The 26,664-nt window shown below is 35.6% G+C and overlaps 5 protein-coding genes across 5 annotated transcripts; all 5 read left to right on the top strand.

The window, feature by feature from the left end:
- The first annotated feature begins 2,341 nt into the window (after positions 1–2,341).
- On the top strand, positions 2,342–6,943 carry LOC135963006 (uncharacterized). Its single transcript, XM_065514791.1, has 3 exons — positions 2,342–2,849; positions 2,914–3,540; positions 3,621–6,943. The coding sequence occupies exons 1-3, from the start codon at positions 2,342–2,344 to the stop codon at positions 6,941–6,943; spliced, it is 4,458 nt and encodes a 1,485-aa protein (XP_065370863.1).
- Positions 6,944–7,893: 950 nt separating this feature from the next.
- On the top strand, positions 7,894–13,571 carry LOC135963008 (uncharacterized). The gene is made up of 6 exons (XM_065514792.1): positions 7,894–8,728; positions 8,793–9,419; positions 9,500–12,004; positions 12,063–12,218; positions 12,278–12,594; positions 13,542–13,571. Exons 1-6 carry the CDS (start codon positions 7,894–7,896, stop codon positions 13,569–13,571), a joined length of 4,470 nt encoding a protein of 1,489 aa, XP_065370864.1.
- A 1,933-nt stretch (positions 13,572–15,504) lies between these two features.
- LOC135963009 (uncharacterized) lies at positions 15,505–16,956 on the top strand. The gene has a single exon (XM_065514793.1). The coding sequence runs from the start codon at positions 15,505–15,507 to the stop codon at positions 16,954–16,956; it is 1,452 nt and encodes a 483-aa protein (XP_065370865.1).
- Positions 16,957–17,563: 607 nt separating this feature from the next.
- LOC135963010 (uncharacterized) lies at positions 17,564–24,290 on the top strand. The gene is made up of 4 exons (XM_065514794.1): positions 17,564–18,431; positions 19,294–20,088; positions 20,153–20,779; positions 20,860–24,290. Exons 1-4 carry the CDS (start codon positions 17,564–17,566, stop codon positions 24,186–24,188), a joined length of 5,619 nt encoding a protein of 1,872 aa, XP_065370866.1. The 3' UTR covers positions 24,189–24,290.
- Positions 24,291–25,550: 1,260 nt separating this feature from the next.
- Positions 25,551–26,576, top strand: LOC135963011 (uncharacterized). The gene is made up of 3 exons (XM_065514795.1): positions 25,551–26,007; positions 26,072–26,529; positions 26,571–26,576. The coding sequence occupies exons 1-3, from the start codon at positions 25,551–25,553 to the stop codon at positions 26,574–26,576; spliced, it is 921 nt and encodes a 306-aa protein (XP_065370867.1).
- The last annotated feature ends 88 nt before the right edge of the window (positions 26,577–26,664 follow it).

Consider the following 26,664-nt stretch of genomic DNA (forward strand, 5'->3'; position numbering starts at 1 on the left):
GTATGGGATGAATGCACCATGGCGCACAAAAAATCTTTGGAAGCCCTTGATCGCACTTTACAGGACTTAAGAAGTAATAACAAAATATTTGGAGGTGCATTAGTTCTATTAGCTGGCGATTTTCGTCAAACGCTTCCGGTAATACCGGGATCAACGCCAGCTGATGAGCTAAATGCATGTCTAAAATCATCATACCTTTGGAAACATGTTCACACACTAAAATTGACGACTAATATGCGTGTTCAGTTGCAACGTGATGCTTCAGCTTCAACTTTTTCCAAACAATTACTGGATTTAGGGAACGGTAAAATGCCAATCCATCCCACAACAAAATGTATAACATTTCCATCTGACTTCTGCAGGATGACGCAATCTATACAAGAGTTAATAAATTGCGTTTTCCCCAATATCGGACAAAATTTTAAAAACAAGCAATGGTTATGTGAACGCGTGTTACTGGCAGCCAAAAATATAGACGTTAACTCCATCAACAGCAACATTCTGAATACCATCGATGGTAATCTAAAAATTTATAAATCAATCGACACTGTTACAAATATTGAGGATGTCGTCAATTATCCAGTAGAATTTTTAAATTCGTTAGATTTGCCGGGCTTTCCACCACATGACTTGCAGTTGAAAATTGGTGCTCCTATTATTTTACTAAGAAACATTGATCCACCACGACTTTGTAATGGCACTCGACTTATAGTAAAGAAATTAATGAACAATCTAATCGAGGCGACCATTATAACTGGAAAGTACAATGGATCAGATGTATTGCTGCCACGTATTCCGATGATAACTTCGGAAATGCCATTTGATTTTAAGCGATTACAGTTTCCTATTCGCCTAGCATTTGCAATGACAATTAATAAAGCTCAAGGTCAGTCTTTGCAAGTTTGTGGACTAAATCTAGAAAATCCATGTTTTTCACATGGACAGCTTTATGTTGCATGTTCGCGAGTGGGAAAACCCACAGACTTATATGTATATGCACCAGAAGGAAAAACCAAAAATATTGTATATCCTAAGGCATTAGAATAAAAAATAATTAATAAAAATAATGTATATATCAAACATTAAATAAAAAATGTTTTTCTATAAACTTCTATATTTAACATTAAGGTTATAAATAAGAAACAAATAATGTACTACTTATTAAAATAGAAACTAATTTGATAGACTAAATAAGTATATTGTAAATCATAAGATAATATAATAAGAATTAATTTAAAAGGAAAACCGTAGATTTTAATAACTTAATAAATATATTTGTTTAACTCTAAACTTTTTATTTCATTACGATACGGGTAGCGAAGCACACCGGGTTTTAGCTAGTCTATATATAAAAGTGAATGTGTGTTTGTTTGTATGATTGTTTCCTTATTTGTATTTTATACGTGGAGAAAAATCTTGATCAATCAATAATGTTAAGTTAAAATTAGTATACCTGTGAAAGTATATATAAATACAAATCTTCGAAATTACATGGGGTAGAAATTTTTATTACCATATTTCCTGTACGAAGTAAATATTATTTATTGCTTATTTAGGAAAATATGTAGATTCTACATTTTGTGTGAGCAATTCAATTACTAGATATTTGGGCCATAAATGATCGGTTGTGGACATATGGTCTTAGTATTTAGGTAGTAACATTTCGATGATAATTTATAAAAACTAAAAAACAACTTTTTACCCTTAGTAGTAATAAAACCCTATAAAAACTATTTTGAGACCTGCCATCAACGTGAATGTTTAAGTTTTATTACCTGAATTTTTATTCTTTAAGGGTTTGACCTGTTCCGAAATTTGTACCTAATTTTTTAAAGAAAAGTGATATGTTTAAATTTTATTACCTGAATTTTTATTATTTAAAGGGTATGACCTGTTCCGAAATGTGTACCTAATTTTTTAAAGAAAAAGTGATATATATAACGTGCATGCAATTTTAATATTTAGTTGAATCTTTGATTCTAAAAGAGTTACACGTTTTTAAGTGAATACAGTGTCCAAATTTATTAATAAAAATGCCCCCAAAAAATCATCGCTATACAAACGTACCAAAAAAGCGTTGTCTTCGCAATCTCAAAGAGCAAATGAAACTTCGGGAGAACGAGAAGCTCGCCTCAGAACTGAAGCGAGTAGAGCTTCAACGTCTAGAGCAGCTGCGGCTTTTGAACAATACAGCGAACGTATTGAAAGGGAAAGATCGCGATCATCAATAGAGCGAGCTGTCGAATCAGAACGCGAAGAACGACTTCAAAGTCAGCGACAACGATCCACAATATCACGAGCTAACGAAACGCCGTCAGAACGAGAACTACGCATATAAAATATGCGGCAGCATGCCACAACATCACGAGCTAACGAAACACCGCCAGAACGAGAACTACGCATAGAAAATATGCGGCATCATGCCACTACATCACGAGCTAACGAAACGCCATCAGAAAGGGAAGGGCGCCTTCAAGGTCTGCGTCACCATGCCACAACATTGAGAGCAAATGAAACATCAGAACAACGAGAAGCACGCATGGAAGCCCAGCGTATTCAAACATCATCAAGAAGAGCAGCAGAGAGGTCAGAGCAACAAGACTTGCGTCGAATGGCGGTTAATCGTCGGAATACTTGTGATGCTTACGCACGTATTGCATTTAATTACAGAACAGATATGGACTATGCTAATGATATATTAGTGGCAATTGGTCCCATGAATGTAGTTTGCCAATATTGTAATGCACACAGGTACAAAAATGAAGCTCCTGGAATGTGTAGTTCAAACGGTAAAATTGTTTTGCCAGATATGCTTCCACCACCAGAACCTTTAAAGTCACTGATTTCAGGTAAGTCTTTTTAAATCTATATCAATTAACATACCAAATATTTATTATGAATGACTCTTTTTAGGAACTAGCGAGGATTCTCGAAATTTTCTTAGTAACATAAGAAAATATAATTCGTGTTTTCAAATGACATCATTCGGAGCTACTAAAGTAGTTCGAGATAATTACATGCCAACATTTCGTGTGCAAGGACAAATATATCATCTAATGGGATCAATTTTGCCAATTCCAAATGAAGAGCCCAAGTTTCTTCAAATTTATTTCATGGGACAGGCAGATGATAATGTTCAGGTACAACAACGGCAGCATTATAACCCTGGAACAAAGCAACGTATTGTAGCTGAATTACAGGTAATGTTTCATGAAAACAACGAATTAATAAGGACCTTTAAGCAAGCCAAAGATGACCCGCGATTATGTACAGATGACCACGTCATAGCGATTCATGCTGATAAAACACCAGCTGGACAACACCAAGGACGTTACAATGCACCCACAATGGACGATGTGGCAATTCTAATGGTTGGTGATCCAATAGCCCCACGTGATATTATTATTCGTAGACGTGACGATCGAACAAACAGGATAGCTGAAACTCATCGTTCATATGACGCACTTCAGTATCCAATTATATTGCCATATGGGGAAGATGGATATCATTTTGAGTTACGGCAAATTAATCCGGCAACAAGTAAGTTGAAATATTTTAAGATCTTATTATAGATATATTCCAAACTTAAACTAATTTATTTTTATTTTTTCTAATTTCAGATGTAACAACAAGGAAAAAAGTGAGTGCAATGGATTTCTATGCATATCGCATAATGATACGCCAAAATGTGAATCACGTTCTAAATTGCCGGGAATTATTTCACCAATACATTGTAGATATGTACGCGAAAATTGAAACGGAGCGATTATTATACATACGCCGTAATCAAGCTAAATTACGAGTGGATAATTATATTCATCTTAGGGATGCGTTAAATAATCAAAATTATATAAATCCCAATGAACTTGGCCAAGCCATAATTCTACCAGCAACTTTCACAGGCAGCCCACGTCATATGCAGGAATATTGTCAAGATGCAATGACGTATGTTCGATCATATGGACGCCCAGATCTGTTTATTACATTTACATGTAATCCCAAGTGGAATGAAATTATTTCTGAATTGTCCAATGGCCAAAAATCAGCACATCGACATGACATAACAGCACGAGTGTTTAAACAAAAATTAAAATCTCTTATGGATTTCATTGTAAAATGTCATGTATTTGGAGAAACACGGTGCTGGATGTATTCTGTCGAATGGCAGAAACGTGGATTGCCACACGCTCATATTTTGATTTGGTTGGTTGAAAAAATTACACCTAATCTTATTGATAATATAATTTCTGCAGAGATACCCGATCCAAACATTGATCCAGATTTGCACGAAATTGTAATTAAAAATATGATTCATGGTCCATGTGGAATCATTAATACACATTCTCCATGCATGGTTGATGGAAAATGCACAAAGAAATATCCACGTCAATTGCTTCCACAAAAAATCTCGGGAAATGATGGATACCCACTTTATCGCCGACGTTCTGTGGATGATGGTGGCCAAACAATTTCAGTAAAGATAAATGAAAATGATGTTGATAATCGCTGGATAGTGCCTTACTGTCCATTGCTTTCAAAAACCTTTAAAGCGCATATAAATGTGGAGTATTGTCATTCTGTAAAGTCTATCAAATACATCTGCAAATATGTAACTAAAGGGTCGGATATGGCTATTTTTTCGTTGCAAAATCCAAACGATGAAATTACTCAGTATCAGATGGCCAGGTACATTAGTAGCAATGAAGCAGTTTGGCGAATTTTAGGATTTCCTATTCATGAACGGCATCCCACAGTTGTTCATTTATCAGTACATCTTGAAAATGGACAACGAGTTTATTTTACAGAAGGAAATGCGCGAGAGAGAGCAACAGAACCACCGGCTACAACACTAACTTCATTTTTTGATCTTTGCAGAATGGATTTATTTGCTAAAACATTGCTGTATTCAGAAATTCCAACGTACTATACGTGGAATGCATCAACAAGGAAGTTCCAACGTCGTAAGCAAGGGAAACCTGTTGCAGGATGGCCAAATTTATATTCAACAGATGCATTAGGTAGGGTGTATACTGTCCATCCCCAAAATTCAGAATGTTTTTATTTAAGACTGCTTTTAATTAATGTTCCAGGACCAACATATTTTGAGAACTTGCGTACTGTTGATGGCGAAATATGTGCAACGTATCGAGAGGCATGCCAAAAACTACAATTATTGGAGAACGATAGTCATTGGGAAACCACGCTTGCAGATGCAGCGGCAATCAACCATCCTTCGAAAATAAGAACGTTATTTGCAATAATATTGGTGTCTTGCTCACCAGCCAATCCAAAAGAACTATGGAATAAATTCAAAACATATATGGCTGAAGATATATTACACCGGGAGAGAGTTACCACAAACAACGCTACAATTGAACTCAACGAAAGAATGTATAATGAGGCATTAATTTTACTGGAAGACAAATGTTTGGAGATAAAGAATGTCGCACTCATTGACGTTGGAATGATTTCCCCGATTCGGTCAAGAACTGATGCACATGATCAAGATTTGCGACGAGAAAGAGATTACAACACCCAAGATTTGGAAAGTTTACTGGAAGAAAATTTACCACATTTACAACAAGAGCAGAGAATAGCATACAATACTACAATGGCAGCAATATCAAACAAACATGGAGGACTGTATTTTATTGATGCACCCGGAGGAACTGGAAAAACTTTTTTGATTTCATTAATTTTGGCAAAAGTTCGATCGCAAAAACATATTGCATTAGCTATTGCATCATCTGGCATTGCAGCAACACTCTTAGATGGTGGCAGAACAGCACATTCTGCACTCAAATTACCATTGAAGCCTCAATTTTACGAAGATTACACATGCAACATAAAGAAAAATTCTTCTATGGGTAAAGTACTGCAACAATGTGAAATCATAGTATGGGATGAATGCACCATGGCGCACAAAAAATCTTTGGAAGCCCTTGATCGCACTTTACAGGACTTAAGAAGTAATAACAAAATATTTGGAGGTGCATTAGTTCTATTAGCTGGCGATTTTCGTCAAACGCTTCCGGTAATACCGGGATCAACGCCAGCTGATGAGCTAAATGCATGTCTAAAATCATCATACCTTTGGAAACATGTTCACACACTAAAATTGACGACTAATATGCGTGTTCAGTTGCAACGTGATGCTTCAGCTTCAACTTTTTCCAAACAATTACTGGATTTAGGGAACGGTAAAATGCCAATCCATCCCACAACAAAATGTATAACATTTCCATCTGACTTCTGCAGGATGACGCAATCTATACAAGAGTTAATAAATTGCGTTTTCCCCAATATCGGACAAAATTTTAAAAACAAGCAATGGTTATGTGAACGCGTGTTACTGGCAGCCAAAAATATAGACGTTAACTCCATCAACAGCAACATTCTGAATACCATCGATGGTAATCTAAAAATTTATAAATCAATCGACACTGTTACAAATATTGAGGATGTCGTCAATTATCCAGTAGAATTTTTAAATTCGTTAGATTTGCCGGGCTTTCCACCACATGACTTGCAGTTGAAAATTGGTGCTCCTATTATTTTACTAAGAAACATTGATCCACCACGACTTTGTAATGGCACTCGACTTATAGTAAAGAAATTAATGAACAATCTAATCGAGGCGACCATTATAACTGGAAAGTACAATGGATCAGATGTATTGCTGCCACGTATTCCGATGATAACTTCGGAAATGCCATTTGATTTTAAGCGATTGCAGTTTCCTATTCGCCTAGCATTTGCAATGACAATTAATAAAGCTCAAGGTCAGTCTTTGCAAGTTTGTGGACTAAATCTAGAAAATCCATGTTTTTCACATGGACAGCTTTATGTTGCATGTTCGCGAGTGGGAAAACCCACAGACTTATATGTATATGCACCAGAAGGAAAAACCAAAAATATTGTATATCCTAAGGCATTAGAATAAAAAATAATTAATAAAAATAATGTATATATCAAACATTAAATAAAAAATGTTTTTCTATAAACTTCTATATTTAACATTAAGGTTATAAATAAGAAACAAATAATGTACTACTTATTAAAATAGAAACTAATTTGATAGACTAAATAAGTATATTGTAAATCATAAGATAATATAATAAGAATTAAGGAAAACCGTAGATTTTAATAACTTAATAAATATATTTGTTTAACTCTAAACTTTTTATTTCATTACGATACGGGTAGCGAAGCACACCGGGTTTTAGCTAGTCTATATATAAAAGTGAATGTGTGTTTGTTTGCTTATTTGTATTTCTTGATCAATCAATAATGTTAAGTTAAAATTAGTATACCTGTGAAAGTATATATAAATACTAATCTTCGAAATTACATGAGGTAGAAATTTTTATTACCATATTTCCTGTACGAAGTAAATATTATTTATTGCTTATTTAGGAAAATATGTAGATTCTACATTTTGTGTGAGCAATTCAATTACTAGATATTTGGGCCATAAATGATCGGTTGTGGACATATGGTCTTAGTATTTAGGTAGTAACATTTCGATGATAATTTATAAAAACTAAAAAACAACTTTTTACCCTTAGTAGTAATAAAACCCTATAAAAACTATTTTGAGACCTGCCATCAACGTGAATGTTTAAGTTTTATTACCTGAATTTTTATTCTTTAAGGGTTTGACCTGTTCCGAAATTTGTACCTAATTTTTTAAAGAAAAGTGATATGTTTAAATTTTATTTCCTGAATTTTTATTATTTAAAGGGTATGACCTGTTCCGAAATGTGTACCTAATTTTTTAAAGAAAAAGTGATATATATAACGTGCATGCAATTTTAATATTTAGTTGAATCTTTGATTCTAAAAGAGTTACACGTTTTTAAGTGAATACAGTGTCCAAATTTATTAATAAAAATGCCCCCCAAAAAATTATCGCTATACAAACGTACCAAAAAAGCGTTGTCTTCGCAATCTCAAAGAGCAAATGAAACTTCGGGAGAACGAGAAGCTCGCCTCAGAACTGAAGCGAGTAGAGCTTCAACGTCTAGAGCAGCTGCGGCTTTTGAACAATACAGCGAACGTATTGAAAGGGAAAGATCGCGATCATCAATAGAGCGAGCTGTCGAATCAGAACGCGAAGAACGACTTCAAAGTCAGCGACAACGATCCACAATATCACGAGCTAACGAAACGCCGTCAGAACGAGAACTACGCATAGAAAATATGCGGCAGCATGCCACAACATCACGAGCTAACAAAACACCGCCAGAACGAGAACTACACATAGAAAATATGCGGCATCATGCCACTACATCACGAGCTAACGAAACGCCATCAGAAAGGGAAGGGCGCCTTCAAGGTCTGCGTCACCATGCCACAACATTGAGAGCAAATGAAACATCAGAACAACGAGAAGCACGCATGGAAGCCCAGCGTATTCAAACATCATCAAGAAGAGCAGCAGAGAGGTCAGAGCAACAAGACTTGCGTCGTGAACAAAATCGCAATCGAATGGCGGTTAATCGTCGGAATACTTCTGATGCTTACGCACGTATTGCATTTAATTACAGAACAGATATGGACTATGCTAATGATATATTAGTGGCAATTGGTCCCATGAATGTAGTTTGCCAATATTGTAATGCACACAGGTACAAAAATGAAGCTCCTGGAATGTGTTGTTCAAACGGTAAAATTGTTTTGCCAGATATGCTTCCACCACCAGAACCTTTAAAGTCACTGATTTCAGGTAAGTCTTTTTAAATCTATATCAATTAACATACCAAATATTTATTATGAATGACTCTTTTTAGGAACTAGCGAGGATTCTCGAAATTTTCTTAGTAACATAAGAAAATATAATTCGTGTTTTCAAATGACATCATTCGGAGCTACTAAAGTAGTTCGAGATAATTACATGCCAACATTTCGTGTGCAAGGACAAATATATCATCTAATGGGATCAATTTTGCCAATTCCAAATGAAGAGCCCAAGTTTCTTCAAATTTATTTCATGGGACAGGCAGATGATAATGTTCAGGTACAACAACGGCAGCATTATAACCCTGGAACAAAGCAACGTATTGTAGCTGAATTACAGGTAATGTTTCATGAAAACAACGAATTAATAAGGACCTTTAAGCAAGCCAAAGATGACCCGCGATTATGTACAGATGACCACGTCATAGCGATTCATGCTGATAAAACTCCAGCTGGACAACACCAAGGACGTTACAATGCACCCACAATGGACGATGTGGCAATTCTAATGGTTGGTGATCCAATAGCACCACGTGATATTATTATTCGTAGACGTGACGATCGAACAAACAGGATAGCTGAAACTCATCGTTCATATGAAGCACTTCAGTATCCAATTATATTGCCATATGGGGAAGATGGATATCATTTTGAGTTACGGCAAATTAATCCAGCAACAAGTAAGTTGAAATATTTTAAGATCTTATTATAGATATATTCCAAACTTAAACTAATTTATTTTTTTTTTTTCTAATTTCAGATGTAACAACAAGGAAAAAAGTGAGTGCAATGGATTTCTATGCATATCGCATAATGATACGCCAAAATGTGAATCACGTTCTAAATTGCCGGGAATTATTTCACCAATACATTGTAGATATGTACGCGAAAATTGAAACGGAGCGATTATTATACATACGCCGTAATCAAGCTAAATTACGAGTGGATAATTATATTCATCTTAGGGATGCATTAAATAATCAAAATGATATAAATCCCAATGAACTTGGCCAAGCCATAATTCTACCAGCAACTTTCACAGGCAGCCCACGTCATATGCAGGAATATTGTCAAGATGCAATGACGTATGTTCGATCATATGGACGCCCAGATCTGTTTATTACATTTACATGTAATCCCAAGTGGAATGAAATTATTTCTGAATTGTCCAATGGCCAAAAATCAGCACATCGACATGACATAACAGCACGAGTGTTTAAACAAAAATTAAAATCTCTTATGGATTTCATTGTAAAATGTCATGTATTTGGAGAAACACGGTGCTGGATGTATTCTGTCGAATGGCAGAAACGTGGATTGCCACACGCTCATATTTTGATTTGGTTGGTTGAAAAAATTACACCTAATCTTATTGATAATATAATTTCTGCAGAGATACCCGATCCAAACATTGATCCAGATTTGCACGAAATTGTAATTAAAAATATGATTCATGGTCCATGTGGAATCATTAATACACATTCTCCATGCATGGTTGATGGAAAATGCACAAAGAAATATCCACGTCAATTGCTTCCACAAACAATCTCGGGAAATGATGGATACCCACTTTATCGCCGACGTTCTGTGGATGATGGTGGCCAAACAATTTCAGTAAAGATAAATGAAAATGATGTTGATGTTGATAATCGCTGGATAGTGCCTTACTGTCCATTGCTTTCAAAAACCTTTAAAGCGCATATAAATGTGGAGTATTGTCATTCTGTAAAGTCTATCAAATACATCTGCAAATATGTAACTAAAGGGTCGGATATGGCTATTTTTTCGTTGCAAAATCCAAACGATGAAATTACTCAGTATCAGATGGCCAGGTACATTAGTAGCAATGAAGCAGTTTGGCGAATTTTAGGATTTCCTATTCATGAACGGCATCCCACAGTTGTTCATTTATCAGTACATCTTGAAAATGGACAACGAGTTTATTTTACAGAAGGAAATGCGCGAGAGAGAGCAACAGAACCACCGGCTACAACACTAACTTCATTTTTTGATCTTTGCAGAATGGATTTATTTGCTAAAACATTGCTGTATTCAGAAATTCCAACGTACTATACGTGGAATGCATCAACAAGGAAGTTCCAACGTCGTAAGCAAGGGAAACCTGTTGCAGGATGGCCAAATTTATATTCAACAGATGCATTAGGTAGGGTGTATACTGTCCATCCCCAAAATTCAGAATGTTTTTATTTAAGACTGCTTTTAATTAATGTTCCAGGACCAACATCTTTTGAGAACTTGCGTACTGTTGATGGCGAAATATGTGCAACGTATCGAGAGGCATGCCAAAAACTACAATTATTGGAGAACGATAGTCATTGGGAAACCACGCTTGCAGATGCAGCGGCAATCAACCATCCTTCGAAAATAAGAACGTTATTTGCAATAATATTGGTGTCTTGCTCACCAGCCAATCCAAAAGAACTATGGAATAAATTCAAAACATATATGGCTGAAGATATATTACACCGGGAGAGAGTTACCACAAACAACGCTACAATTGAACTCAACGAAAGAATGTATAATGAGGCATTAATTTTACTGGAAGACAAATGTTTGGAGATAAAGAATGTCGCACTCATTGACGTTGGAATGATTTCCCCGATTCGGTCAAGAACTGATGCACAACAAGAGCAGAGAATAGCATACAATACTACAATGGCAGCAATATCAAACAAACATGGAGGACTGTATTTTATTGATGCACCCGGAGGAACTGGAAAAACTTTTTTGATTTCATTAATTTTGGCAAAAGTTCGATCGCAAAAACATATTGCATTAGCTATTGCATCATCTGGCATTGCAGCAACACTCTTAGATGGTGGCAGAACAGCACATTCTGCACTCAAATTACCATTGAAGCCTCAATTTTACGAAGATTACACATGCAACATAAAGAAAAATTCTTCTATGGGTAAAGTACTGCAACAATGTGAAATCATAGTATGGGATGAATGCACCATGGCGCACAAAAAATCTTTGGAAGCCCTTGATCGCACTTTACAGGACTTAAGAAGTAATAACAAAATATTTGGAGGTGCATTAGTTCTATTAGCTGGCGATTTTCGTCAAACGCTTCCGGTAATACCGGGATCAACGCCAGCTGATGAGCTAAATGCATGTCTAAAATCATCATACCTTTGGAAACATGTTCACACACTAAAATTGACGACTAATATGCGTGTTCAGTTGCAACGTGATGCTTCAGCTTCAACTTTTTCCAAACAATTACTGGATTTAGGGAACGGTAAAATGCCAATCCATCCCACAACAAAATGTATAATATTTCCATCTGACTTCTGCAGGATGTCTGGAGTTAATGCAGGAGTTAATAAATTTCGTTTTCCCCAATATCGGACAAAATTTTAAAAACAAGCAATGGTTATGTGAACGCGCGTTACTGGCAGCCAAAAATATAGACGTTAACTCCATCAACAGCAACATTCTGAATACCATCGATGGTAATCTAAAAATTTATAAATCAATATTACAAATATTGAGGATGTCGTCAATTATCCAGTAGAATTTTTAAATTCGTTAGATTTGCTGGGCTTTCCACCACATGACTTGCAGTTGAAAATTGGTGCTCCTATTATTTTACTAAGAAACATTGATCCACCACGACTTTGTAATGGCACTCGACTTATAGTAAAGAAATTAATGAACAATCTAATCGAGGCGACCATTATAACTGGAAAGTACAATGGATCAGATGTATTGCTGCCACGTATTCCGATGATAACTTCGGAAATGCCATTTGATTTTAAGCGATTGCAGTTTCCTATTCGCCTAGCATTTGCAATGACAATTAATAAAGCTCAAGGTCAGTCTTTGCAAGTTTGTGGACTAAATCTAGAAAATCCATGTTTTTCACATGGACAGCTTTATGTTGCATGTTCGCGAGTGGGAAAACCCACAGACTTATATGTATATGCACCAGAAGGAAAAACCAAAAATATTGTATATCCTAAGGCATTAGAATAAAAAATAATTAATAAAAATAATGTATATATCAAACATTAAATAAAAAATGTTTTTCTATAAATTTCTATATTTAACATTAAGGTTATAAATAAGAAACAAATAATGTACTACTTATTAAAATAGAAACTAATTTGATAGACTAAATAAGTATATTGTAAATCATAAGATAATATAATAAGAATTAATTTAAAAGGAAAACCGTAGATTTTAATAACTTAATAAATATATTTGTTTAACTCTAAACTTTTTATTTCATTACGATACGGGTAGCGAAGCACACCGGGTTTTAGCTAGTCTATATATAAAAGTGAATGTGTGTTTGTTTGTATGATTGTTTGCTTATTTGTATTTTATACGTGGAGAAAAATCTTGATCAATCAATAATGTTAAGTTAAAATTAGTATACCTGTGAAAGTATATATAAATACTAATCTTCGAAATTACATGAGGTAGAAATTTTTATTACCATATTTCCTGTACGAAGTAAATATTATTTATTGCTTATTTAGGAAAATATGTAGATTCTACATTTTGTGTGAGCAATTCAATTACTAGATATTTGGGCTTAGGTAGTAACATTTCGCTGATAATTTATAAAAACTAAAAAACAACTTTTTACCCTTAGTAGTAATAAAACCCTATAAAAACTATTTTGAGACCTTCCATCAACGTGAATGTTTAAGTTTTATTACCTGAATTTTTATTCTTTAAGCGTTTGACCTGTTCCGAAATTTGTACCTAATTTTTTAAAGAAAAGTGATATGTTTAAATTTTATTACCTGAATTTTTATTATTTAAAGGGTATGACCTGTTCCGAAATGTGTACCTAATTTTTTAAAGAAAAAGTGATATATATAACGTGCATGCAATTTAAATATTTAGTTGAATCTTTGATTCTAAAAGAGTTACACGTTTTTAAGTGAATACAGTGTCCAAATTTATTAATAAAAATGCCCCCCAAAAAATCATCGCTATACAAAAGTACCAAAAAAGCGTTGTCTTCGCAATCTCAAAGAGCAAATGAAACTTCGGGAGAACGAGAAGCTCGCCTCAGAACTGAAGCGAGTAGAGCTTCAACGTCTAGAGCAGCTGCGGCTTTTGAACAATACAGCGAACGTATTGAAAGGGAAAGATCGCGATCATCAATAGAGCGAGCTGTCGAATCAGAACGCGTAGAACGACTTCAAAGTCAGCGACAACGATCCACAATATCACGAGCTAACGAAACGCCGTCAGAACGAGAACTACGCATAGAAAATATGCGGCAGCATGCCACAACATCACGAGCTAACGAAACACCGCCAGAACGAGAACTACACATAGAAAATATGCGGCATCATGCCACTACATCACGAGCTAACGAAACGCCATCAGAAAGGGAAGGGCGCCTTCAAGGTCTGCGTCACCATGCCACAACATTGAGAGCAAATGAAACATCAGAACAACGAGAAGCACGCATGGAAGCCCAGCGTATTCAAACATCATCAAGAAGAGCAGCAGAGAGGTCAGAGCAACAAGACTTGCGTCGTGAACAAAATCGCAATCGAATGGCGGTTAATCGTCGGAATACTTCTGATGCTTACGCACGTATTGCATTTAATTACAGAACAGATATGGACTATGCTAATGATATATTAGTGGCAATTGGTCCCATGAATGTAGTTTGCCAATATTGTAATGCACACAGGTACAAAAATGAAGCTCCTGGAATGTGTTGTTCAAACGGTAAAATTGTTTTGCCAGATATGCTTCCACCACCAGAACCTTTAAAGTCACTGATTTCAGGTAAGTCTTTTTAAATCTATATCAATTAACATACCAAATATTTATTATGAATGACTCTTTTTAGGAACTAGCGAGGATTCTCGAAATTTTCTTAGTAACATAAGAAAATATAATTCGTGTTTTCAAATGACATCATTCGGAGCTACTAAAGTAGTTCGAGATAATTACATGCCAACATTTCGTGTGCAAGGACAAATATATCATCTAATGGGATCAATTTTGCCAATTCCAAATGAAGAGCCCAAGTTTCTTCACATTTATTTCATGGGACAGGCAGATGATAATGTTCAGGTACAACAACGGCAGCATTATAACCCTGGAACAAAGCAACGTATTGTAGCTGAATTACAGGTAATGTTTCATGAAAACAACGTATTAATAAGGACCTTTAAGCAAGCCAAAGATGACCCGCGATTATGTACAGATGACCACGTCATAGCGATTCATGCTGATAAAACACCAGCTGGACAACACCAAGGACGTTACAATGCACCCACAATGGACGATGTGGCAATTCTAATGGTTGGTGATCCAATAGCACCACGTGATATTATTATTCGTAGACGTGACGATCGAACAAACAGGATAGCTGAAACTCATCGTTCATATGACGCACTTCAGTATCCAATTATATTGCCATATGGGGAAGATGGATATCATTTTGAGTTACGGCAAATTAATCCAGCAACAAGTAAGTTGAAATATTTTAAGATCTTATTATTGATATATTCCAAACTTAAACTAATTTATTTTTATTTTTTCTAATTTCAGATGTAACAACAAGGAAAAAAGTGAGTGCAATGGATTTCTATGCATATCGCATAATGATACGCCAAAATGTGAATCACGTTCTAAATTGCCGGGAATTATTTCACCAATACATTGTAGATATGTACGCGAAAATTGAAACGGAGCGATTATTATACATACGCCGTAATCAAGCTAAATTACGAGTGGATAATTATATTCATCTTAGGGATGCCCAATGAACTTGGCCAAGCCATAATTCTACCAGCAACTTTCACAGGCAGCCCACGTCATATGCAGGAATATTGTCAAGATGCAATGACGTATGTTCGATCATATGGACGCCCAGATCTGTTTATTACATTTACATGTAATCCCAAGTGGAATGAAATTATTTCTGAATTGTCCAATGGCCAAAAATCAGCACATCGACATGACATAACAGCACGAGTGTTTAAACAAAAATTAAAATCTCTTATGGATTTCATTGTAAAATGTCATGTATTTGGAGAAACACGGTGCTGGATGTATTCTGTCGAATGGCAGAAACGTGGATTGCCACACGCTCATATTTTGATTTGGTTGGTTGAAAAAATTACACCTAATCTTATTGATAATATAATTTCTGCAGAGATACCCGATCCAAACATTGATCCAGATTTGCACGAAATTGTAATTAAAAATATGATTCATGGTCCATGTGGAATCATTAATACACATTCTCCATGCATGGTTGATGGAAAATGCACAAAGAAATATCCACGTCAATTGCTTCCACAAACAATCTCGGGAAATGATGGATACCCACTTTATCGCCGACGTTCTGTGGATGATGGTGGCCAAACAATTTCAGTAAAGATAAATGAAAATGATGTTGATGTTGATAATCGCTGGATAGTGCCTTACTGTCCATTGCTTTCAAAAACCTTTAAAGCGCATATAAATGTGGAGTATTGTCATTCTGTAAAGTCTATCAAATACATCTGCAAATATGTAACTAAAGGGTCGGATATGGCTATTTTTTCGTTGCAAAATCCAAACGATGAAATTACTCAGTATCAGATGGCCAGGTACATTAGTAGCAATGAAGCAGTTTGGCGAATTTTAGGATTTCCTATTCATGAACGGCATCCCACAGTTGTTCATTTATCAGTACATCTTGAAAATGGACAACGAGTTTATTTTACAGAAGGAAATGCGCGAGAGAGAGCAACAGAACCACCGGCTACAACACTAACTTCATTTTTTGATCTTTGCAGAATGGATTTATTTGCTAAAACATTGCTGTATTCAGAAATTCCAACGTACTATACGTGGAATGCATCAACAAGGAAGTTCCAACGTCGTAAGCAAGGGAAACCTGTTGCAGGATGGCCAAATTTATATTCAACAGATGCATTAGGTAGGGTGTATACTGTCCATCCCCAAAATTCAGAATGTTTTTATTTAAGACTGCTTTTAATTAATGTTCCAGGACCAACATCTTTTGAGAACTTGCGTACTGTTGATGGCGAAATATGTGCAACGTATCGAGAGGCATGCCAAAAACTACAATTATTGGAGAACGATAGTCATTGGGAAACCACGCTTGCAGATGCAGCGGCAATCAACCATCCTTCGAAAATAAGAAGCAATAATATTGGTGTCTTGCTCACCAGCCAATCCAAAAGAACTATGGAATAAATTCAAAACATATATGGCTGAAGATATATTACACCGGGAGAGAGTTACCACAAACAACGCTACAATTGAACTCAACGAAAGAATGTATAATGAGGCATTAATTTTACTGGAAGACAAATGTTTGGAGATAAAGAATGTCGCACTCATTGACGTTGGAATGATTTCCCCGATTCGGTCAAGAACTGATGCACATGATCAAGATTTGCGACGAGAAAGAGATTACAACACCCAAGATTTGGAAAGTTTACTGGAAGAAAATTTACCACATTTACAACAAGAGCAGAGAATAGCATACAATACTACAATGGCAGCAATATCAAACAAACATGGAGGACTGTATTTTATTGATGCACCCGGAGGAACTGGAAAAACTTTTTTGATTTCATTAATTTTGGCAAAAGTTCGATCGCAAAAACATATTGCATTAGCTATTGCATCATCTGGCATTGCAGCAACACTCTTAGATGGTGGCAGAACAGCACATTCTGCACTCAAATTACCATTGAAGCCTCAATTTTACGAAGATTACACATGCAACATAAAGAAAAATTCTTCTATGGGTAAAGTACTGCAACAATGTGAAATCATAGTATAGGATGAATGCACCATGGCGCACAAAAAATCTTTGGAAGCCCTTGATCGCACTTTACAGGACTTAAGAAGTAATAACAAAATATTTGGAGGTGCATTAGTTCTATTAGCTGGCGATTTTCGTCAAACGCTTCCGGTAATACCGGGATCAACGCCAGCTGATGAGCTAAATGCATGTCTAAAATCATCATACCTTTGGAAACATGTTCACACACTAAAATTGACGACTAATATGCGTGTTCAGTTGCAACGTGATGCTTCAGCTTCAACTTTTTCCAAACAATTACTGGATTTAGGGAACGGTAAAATGCCAATCCATCCCACAACAAAATGTATAACATTTCCATCTGACTTCTGCAGGATGACGCAATCTATACAAGAGTTAATAAATTGCGTTTTCCCCAATATCGGACAAAATTTTAAAAACAAGCAATGGTTATGTGAACGCGCGTTACTGGCAGCCAAAAATATAGACGTTAACTCCATCAACAGCAACATTCTGAATACCATCGATGGTAATCTAAAAATTTATAAATCAATCGACACTGTTGCAAATATTGAGGATGTCGTCAATTATCCAGTAGAATTTTTAAATTCGTTAGATTTGCCGGGCTTTCCACCACATGACTTGCAGTTGAAAATTGGTGCTCCTATTATTTTACTAAGAAACATTGATCCACCACGACTTTGTAATGGCACTCGACTTATAGTAAAGAAATTAATGAACAATCTAATCGAGGCGACCATTATAACTGGAAAGTACAATGGATCAGATGTATTGCTGCCACGTATTCCGATGATAACTTCGGAAATGCCATTTGATTTTAAGCGATTGCAGTTTCCTATTCGCCTAGCATTTGCAATGACAATTAATAAAGCTCAAGGTCAGTCTTTGCAAGTTTGTGGACTAAATCTAGAAAATCCATGTTTTTCACATGGACAGCTTTATGTTGCATGTTCGCGAGTGGGAAAACCCACAGACTTATATGTATATGCACCAGAAGGAAAAACCAAAAATATTGTATATCCTAAGGCATTAGAATAAAAAATAATTAATAAAAATAATGTATATATCAAACATTAAATAAAAAATGTTTTTCTATAAACTTCTATATTTAACATTAAGGTTATAAATAAGAAACAAATAATGTACTACTTATTAAAATAGAAACTAATTTGATAGACTAAATAAGTATATTGTAAATCATAAGATAATATAATAAGAATTAATTTAAAAGGAAAACCGTAGATTTTAATAACTTAATAAATATATTTGTTTAACTCTAAACTTTTTATTTCATTACGATACGGGTAGCGAAGCACACCGGGTTTTAGCTAGTCTATATATAAAAGTGAATGTGTGTTTGTTTGTATGATTGTTTGCTTATTTGTATTTTATACGTGGAGAAAAATCTTGATCAATCAATAATGTTAAGTTAAAATTAGTATACCTGTGAAAGTATATATAAATACTAATCTTCGAAATTACATGAGGTAGAAATTTTTATTACCATATTTCCTGTACGAAGTAAATATTATTTATTGCTTATTTAGGAAAATATGTAGATTCTACATTTTGTGTGAGCAATTCAATTACTAGATATTTGGGCCATAAATGCAATTTTAATATTTAGTTGAATCTTTGATTCTAAAAGAGTTACACGTTTTTAAGTGAATACAGTGTCCAAATTTATTAATAAAAATGCCCCCCCAAAAAATCATCGCTATACAAACGTACCAAAAAAGCGTTGTCTTCGCAATCTCAAAGAGCAAATGAAACTTCGGGAGAACGAGAAGCTCGCCTCAGAACTGAAGCGAGTAGAGCTTCAACGTCTAGAGCAGCTGCGGCTTTTGAACAATACAGCGAACGTATTGAAAGGGAAAGATCGCGATCATCAATAGAGCGAGCTGTCGAATCAGAACGCGAAGAACGACATCAAAGTCAGCGACAACGATCCACAATATCACGAGCTAACGAAACGCCGTCAGAACGAGAACTACGCATAGAAAATATGCGGCAGCATGCCACAACATCACGAGCTAACGAAACACCGCCAGAACGAGAACTACGCATAGAAAATATGCGGCATCATGCCACTACATCACGAGCTAACGAAACGCCATCAGAAAGGGAAGGGCGCCTTCAAGGTCTGCGTCACCATGCCACAACATTGAGAGCAAATGAAACATCAGAACAACGAGAAGCACGCATGGAAGCCCAGCGTATTCAAACATCATCAAGAAGAGCAGCAGAGAGGTCAGAGCAACAAGACTTGCGTCGTGAACAAAATCGCAATCGAATGGCGGTTAATCGTCAGAATACTTCTGATGCTTACGCACGTATTGCATTTAATTACAGAACAGATATGGACTATGCTAATGATATATTAGTGGCAATTGGTCCCATGAATGTAGAATGTAGCCAATATTGTAATGCACACAGGTACAAAAATGAAGCTCCTGGAATGTGTTGTTCAAACGGTAAAATTGTTTTGCCAGATATGCTTCCACCACCAGAACCTTTAAAGTCACTGATTTCAGGTAAGTCTTTTTAAATCTATATCAATTAACATACCAAATATTTATTATGAATGACTCTTTTTAGGAACTAGCGAGGATTCTCGAAATTTTCTTAGTAACATAAGAAAATATAATTCGTGTTTTCAAATGACATCATTCGGAGCTACTAAAGTAGTTCGAGATAATTACATGCCAACATTTCGTGTGCAAGGACAAATATATCATCTAATGGGATCAATTTTGCCAATTCCAAATGAAGAGCCCAAGTTTCTTCAAATTTATTTCATGGGACAGGCAGATGATAATGTTCAGGTACAACAACGGCAGCATTATAACCCTGGAACAAAGCAACGTATTGTAGCTGAATTACAGGTAATGTTTCATGAAAACAACGAATTAATAAGGACCTTTAAGCAAGCCAAAGATGACCCGCGATTATGTACAGATGACCACGTCATAGCGATTCATGCTGATAAAACACCAGCTGGACAACACCAAGGACGTTACAATGCACCCACAATGGACGATGTGGCAATTCTAATGGTTGGTGATCCAATAGCCCCACGTGATATTATTATTCGTAGACGTGACGATCGAACAAACAGGATAGCTGAAACTCATCGTTCATATGACGCACTTCAGTATCCAATTATATTGCCATATGGGGAAGATGGATATCATTTTGAGTTACGGCAAATTAATCCGGCAACAAGTAAGTTGAAATATTTTAAGATCTTATTATAGATATATTCCAAACTTAAACTAATTTATTTTTATTTTTTCTAATTTCAGATGTAACAACAAGGAAAAAAGTGAGTGCAATGGATTTCTATGCATATCGCATAATGATACGCCAAAATGTGAATCACGTTCTAAATTGCCGGGAATTATTTCACCAATACATTGTAGATATGTACGCGAAAATTGAAACGGAGCGATTATTATACATACGCCGTAATCAAGCTAAATTACGAGTGGATAATTATATTCATCTTAGGGATGCGTTAAATAATCAAAATGATATAAATCCCAATGAACTTGGCCAAGCCATAATTCTACCAGCAACTTTCACAGGCAGCCCACGTCATATGCAGGAATATTGTCAAGATGCAATGACGTATGTTCGATCATATGGACGCCCAGATCTGTTTATTACATTTACATGTAATCCCAAGTGGAATGAAATTATTTCTGAATTGTCCAATGGCCAAAAATCAGCACATCGACATGACATAACAGCACGAGTGTTTAAACAAAAATTAAAATCTCTTATGGATTTCATTTTAAAATGTCATGTATTTGGAGAAACACGGTGCTGGATGTATTCTGTCGAATGGCAGAAACGTGGATTGCCACACGCTCATATTTTGATTTGGTTGGTTGAAAAAATTACACCTAATCTTATTGATAATATAATTTCTGCAGAGATACCCGATCCAAACATTGATCCAGATTTGCACGAAATTGTAATTAAAAATATGATTCATGGTCCATGTGGAATCATTAATACACATTCTCCATGCATGGTTGATGGAAAATGCACAAAGAAATATCCACGTCAATTGCTTCCACAAACAATCTCGGGAAATGATGGATACCCACTTTATCGCCGACGTTCTGTGGATGATGGTGGCCAAACAATTTCAGTAAAGATAAATGAAAATGATGTTGATGTTGATAATCGCTGGATAGTGCCTTACTGTCCATTGCTTTCAAAAACCTTTAAAGCGCATATAAATGTGGAGTATTGTCATTCTGTAAAGTCTATCAAATACATCTGCAAATATGTAACTAAAGGGTCGGATATGGCTATTTTTTCGTTGCAAAATCCAAACGATGAAATTACTCAGTATCAGATGGCCAGGTACATTAGTAGCAATGAAGCAGTTTGGCGAATTTTAGGATTTCCTATTCATGAACGGCATCCCACAGTTGTTCATTTATCAGTACATCTTGAAAATGGACAACGAGTTTATTTTACAGAAGGAAATGCGCGAGAGAGAGCAACAGAACCACCGGCTACAACACTAACTTCATTTTTTGATCTTTGCAGAATGGATTTATTTGCTAAAACATTGCTGTATTCAGAAATTCCAACGTACTATACGTGGAATGCATCAACAAGGAAGTTCCAACGTCGTAAGCAAGGGAAACCTGTTGCAGGATGGCCAAATTTATATTCAACAGATGCATTAGGTAGGGTGTATACTGTCCATCCCCAAAATTCAGAATGTTTTTATTTAAGACTGCTTTTAATTAATGTTCCAGGACCAACATATTTTGAGAACTTGCGTACTGTTGATGGCGAAATATGTGCAACGTATCGAGAGGCATGCCAAAAACTACAATTATTGGAGAACGATAGTCATTGGGAAACCACGCTTGCAGATGCAGCGGCAATCAACCATCGTTCGAAAATAAGAACGTTATTTGCAATAATATTGGTGCCTTGCTCACCAGCCAATCCAAAAGAACTATGGAATAAATTCAAAACATATATGGCTGAAGATATATTACACCGGGAGAGAGTTACCACAAACAACGCTACAATTGAACTCAACGAAAGAATGTATAATGAGGCATTAATTTTACTGGAAGACAAATGTTTGGAGATAAAGAATGTCGCACTCATTGACGTTGGAATGATTTCCCCGATTCGGTCAAGAACTGATGCACATGATCAAGATTTGCGACGAGAAAGAGATTACAACACCCAAGATTTGGAAAGTTTACTGGGAGAAAATTTACCACATTTACAACAAGAGCAGAGAATAGCATACAATACTACAATGGCAGCAATATCAAACAAACATGGAGGACTGTATTTTATTGATGCACCCGGAGGAACTGGAAAAACTTTTTTGATTTCATTAATTTTGGCAAAAGTTCGATCGCAAAAACATATTGCATTAGCTATTGCATCATCTGGCATTGCAGCAACACTCTTAGATGGTGGCAGAACAGCACATTCTGCACTCAAATTACCATTGAAGCCTCAATTTTACGAAGATTACACATGCAACATAAAGAAAAATTCTTCTATGGGTAAAGTACTGCAACAATGTGAAATCATAGTATGGGATGAATGCACCATGGCGCACAAAAAATCTTTGGAAGCCCTTGATCGCACTTTACAGGACTTAAGAAGTAATAACAAAATATTTGGAGGTGCATTAGTTCTATTAGCTGGCGATTTTCGTCAAACGCTTCCGGTAATACCGGGATCAACGCCAGCTGATGAGCTAAATGCATGTCTAAAATCATCATACCTTTGGAAACATGTTCACACACTAAAATTGACGACTAATATGCGTGTTCAGTTGCAACGTGATGCTTCAGCTTCAACTTTTTCCAAACAATTACTGGATTTAGGGAACGGTAAAATGCCAATCCATCCCACAACAAAATGTATAACATTTCCATCTGACTTCTGCAGGATGACGCAATCTATACAAGAGTTAATAAATTGCGTTTTCCCCAATATCGGACAAAATTTTAAAAACAAGCAATGGTTATGTGAACGCGCGTTACTGGCAGCCAAAAATATAGACGTTAACTCCATCAACAGCAACATTCTGAATACCATCGATGGTAATCTAAAAATTTATAAATCAATCGACACTGTTACAAATATTGAGGATGTCGTCAATTATCCAGTAGAATTTTTAAATTCGTTAGATTTGCCGGGCTTTCCACCACATGACTTGCAGTTGAAAATTGGTGCTCCTATTATTTTACTAAGAAACATTGATCCACCACGACTTTGTAATGGCACTCGACTTATAGTAAAGAAATTAATGAACAATCTAATCGAGGCGACCATTATAACTGGAAAGTACAATGGATCAGATGTATTGCTGCCACGTATTCCGATGATAACTTCGGAAATGCCATTTGATTTTAAGCGATTGCAGTTTCCTATTCGCCTAGCATTTGCAATGACAATTAATAAAGCTCAAGGTCAGTCTTTGCAAGTTTGTGGACTAAATCTAGAAAATCCATGTTTTTCACATGGACAGCTTTATGTTGCATGTTCGCGAGTGGGAAAACCCACAGACTTATATGTATATGCACCAGAAGGAAAAACCAAAAATATTGTATATCCTAAGGCATTAGAATAAAAAATAATTAATAAAAATAATGTATATATCAAACATTAAATAAAAAATGTTTTTCTATAAACTTCTATATTTAACATTAAGGTTATAAATAAGAAACAAATAATGTACTACTATTAAAATAGAAACTAATTTGATAGACTAAATAAGTATATTGTAAATCATAAGATAATATAATAAGAATTAATTTAAAAGGAAAACTGTAGATTTTAATAACTTAATAAATATATTTGTTTAACTCTAAACTTTTTATTTCATTACGATACGGGTAGCGAAGCACACCGGGTTTTAGCTAGTCTATATATAAAAGTGAATGTGTGTTTGTTTGTATGATTGTTTGCTTATTTGTATTTTATACGTGGAGAAAAATCTTGATCCATCAATAATGTTAAGTTAAAATTAGTATACCTGTGAAAGTATATATAAATACTAATCTTCGAAATTACATGAGGTAGAAATTTTTATTACCATATTTCCTGTACGAAGTAAATATTATTTATTGCTTATTTAGGAAAATATGTAGATTCTACATTTTGTGTGAGCAATTCAATTACTAGATATTTGGGCCATAAATGATCGGTTGTGGACATATGGTCTTAGTATTTAGGTAGTAACATTTCGATGATAATTTATAAAAACTAAAAAACAACTTTTTACCCTTAGTAGTAATAAAACCCTATAAAAACTATTTTGAGACCTGCCATCAACGTGAATGTTTAAGTTTTATTACCTGAATTTTTATTCTTTAAGGGTATGACCTGTTCCGAAATTTGTACCTAATTTTTTAAAGAAAAGTGATATGTTTAAATTTTATTACCTGAATTTTTATTATTTAAAGGGTATGACCTGTTCCGAAATGTGTACCTAATTTTTTAAAGAAAAAGTGATATATATAACGTGCATGCAATTTTAATATTTAGTTGAATCTTTGATTCTAAAAGAGTTACACGTTTTTAAGTGAATACAGTGTCCAAATTTATTAATAAAAATGCCCCCCAAAAAATCATCGCTATACAAACGTACCAAAAAAGCGTTGTCTTCGCAATCTCAAAGAGTAAATGAAACTTCGGGAGAACAAGAAGCTCGCCTCAGAACTGAAGCGAGTAGAGCTTCAACGTCTAGAGCAGCTGCGGCTTTTGAACAATACAGCGAACGTATTGAAAGGGAAAGATCGCGATCATCAATAGAGCGAGCTGTCGAATCAGAACGCGAAGAACGACTTCAAAGTCAGCGACAACGATCCACAATATCACGAGCTAACGAAACGCCGTCAGAACGAGAACTACGCATATAAAATATGCGGCAGCATGCCACAACATCACGAGCTAACGAAACACCGCCAGAACGAGAACTACGCATAGAAATATGCGGCATCATGCCACTACATCACGAGCTAACGAAACGCCATCAGAAAGGGAAGGGCGCCTTCAAGGTCTGCGTCACCATGCCACAACATTGAGAGCAAATGAAACATCAGAACAACGAGAAGCACGCATGGAAGCCCAGCGTATTCAAACATCATCAAGAAGAGCAGCAGAGAGGTCAGAGCAACAAGACTTGCGTCGTGAACAAAATCGCAATCGAATGGCGGTTAATCGTCGGAATACTTGTGATGCTTACGCACGTATTGCATTTAATTACAGAACAGATATGGACTATGCTAATGATATATTAGTGGAAATTGGTCCCATGAATGTAGTTTGCCAATATTGTAATGCACACAGGTACAAAAATGAAGCTCCTGGAATGTGTTGTTCAAACGGTAAAATTGTTTTGCCAGATATGCTTCCACCACCAGAACCTTTAAAGTCACTGATTTCAGGTAAGTCTTTTTAAATCTATATCAATTAACATACCAAATATTTATTATGAATGACTCTTTTTAGGAACTAGCGAGGATTCTCGAAATTTTCTTAGTAACATAAGAAAATATAATTCGTGTTTTCAAATGACATCATTCGGAGCTACTAAAGTAGTTCGAGATAATTACATGCCAACATTTCGTGTGCAAGGACAAATATATCATCTAATGGGATCAATTTTGCCAATTCCAAATGAAGAGCCCAAGTTTCTTCAAATTTATTTCATGGGACAGGCAGATGATAATGTTCAGGTACAACAACGGCAGCATTATAACCCTGGAACAAAGCAACGTATTGTAGCTGAATTACAGGTAATGTTTCATGAAAACAACGAATTAATAAGGACCTTTAAGCAAGCCAAAGATGACCCGCGATTATGTACAGATGACCACGTCATAGCGATTCATGCTGATAAAACACCAGCTGGACAACACCAAGGACGTTACAATGCACCCACAATGGACGATGTGGCAATTCTAATGGTTGGTGATCCAATAGCCCCACGTGATATTATTATTCGTAGACGTGATGATCGAACAAACAGGATAGCTGAAACTCATCGTTCATATGACGCACTTCAGTATCCAATTATATTGCCATATGGGGAAGATGGATAT

The sequence above is a fragment of the Calliphora vicina genome, unplaced genomic scaffold, assembly GCF_958450345.1.
Source record: "Calliphora vicina unplaced genomic scaffold, idCalVici1.1 scaffold_33, whole genome shotgun sequence".
NCBI lineage: Eukaryota > Metazoa > Arthropoda > Insecta > Diptera > Calliphoridae > Calliphora > Calliphora vicina.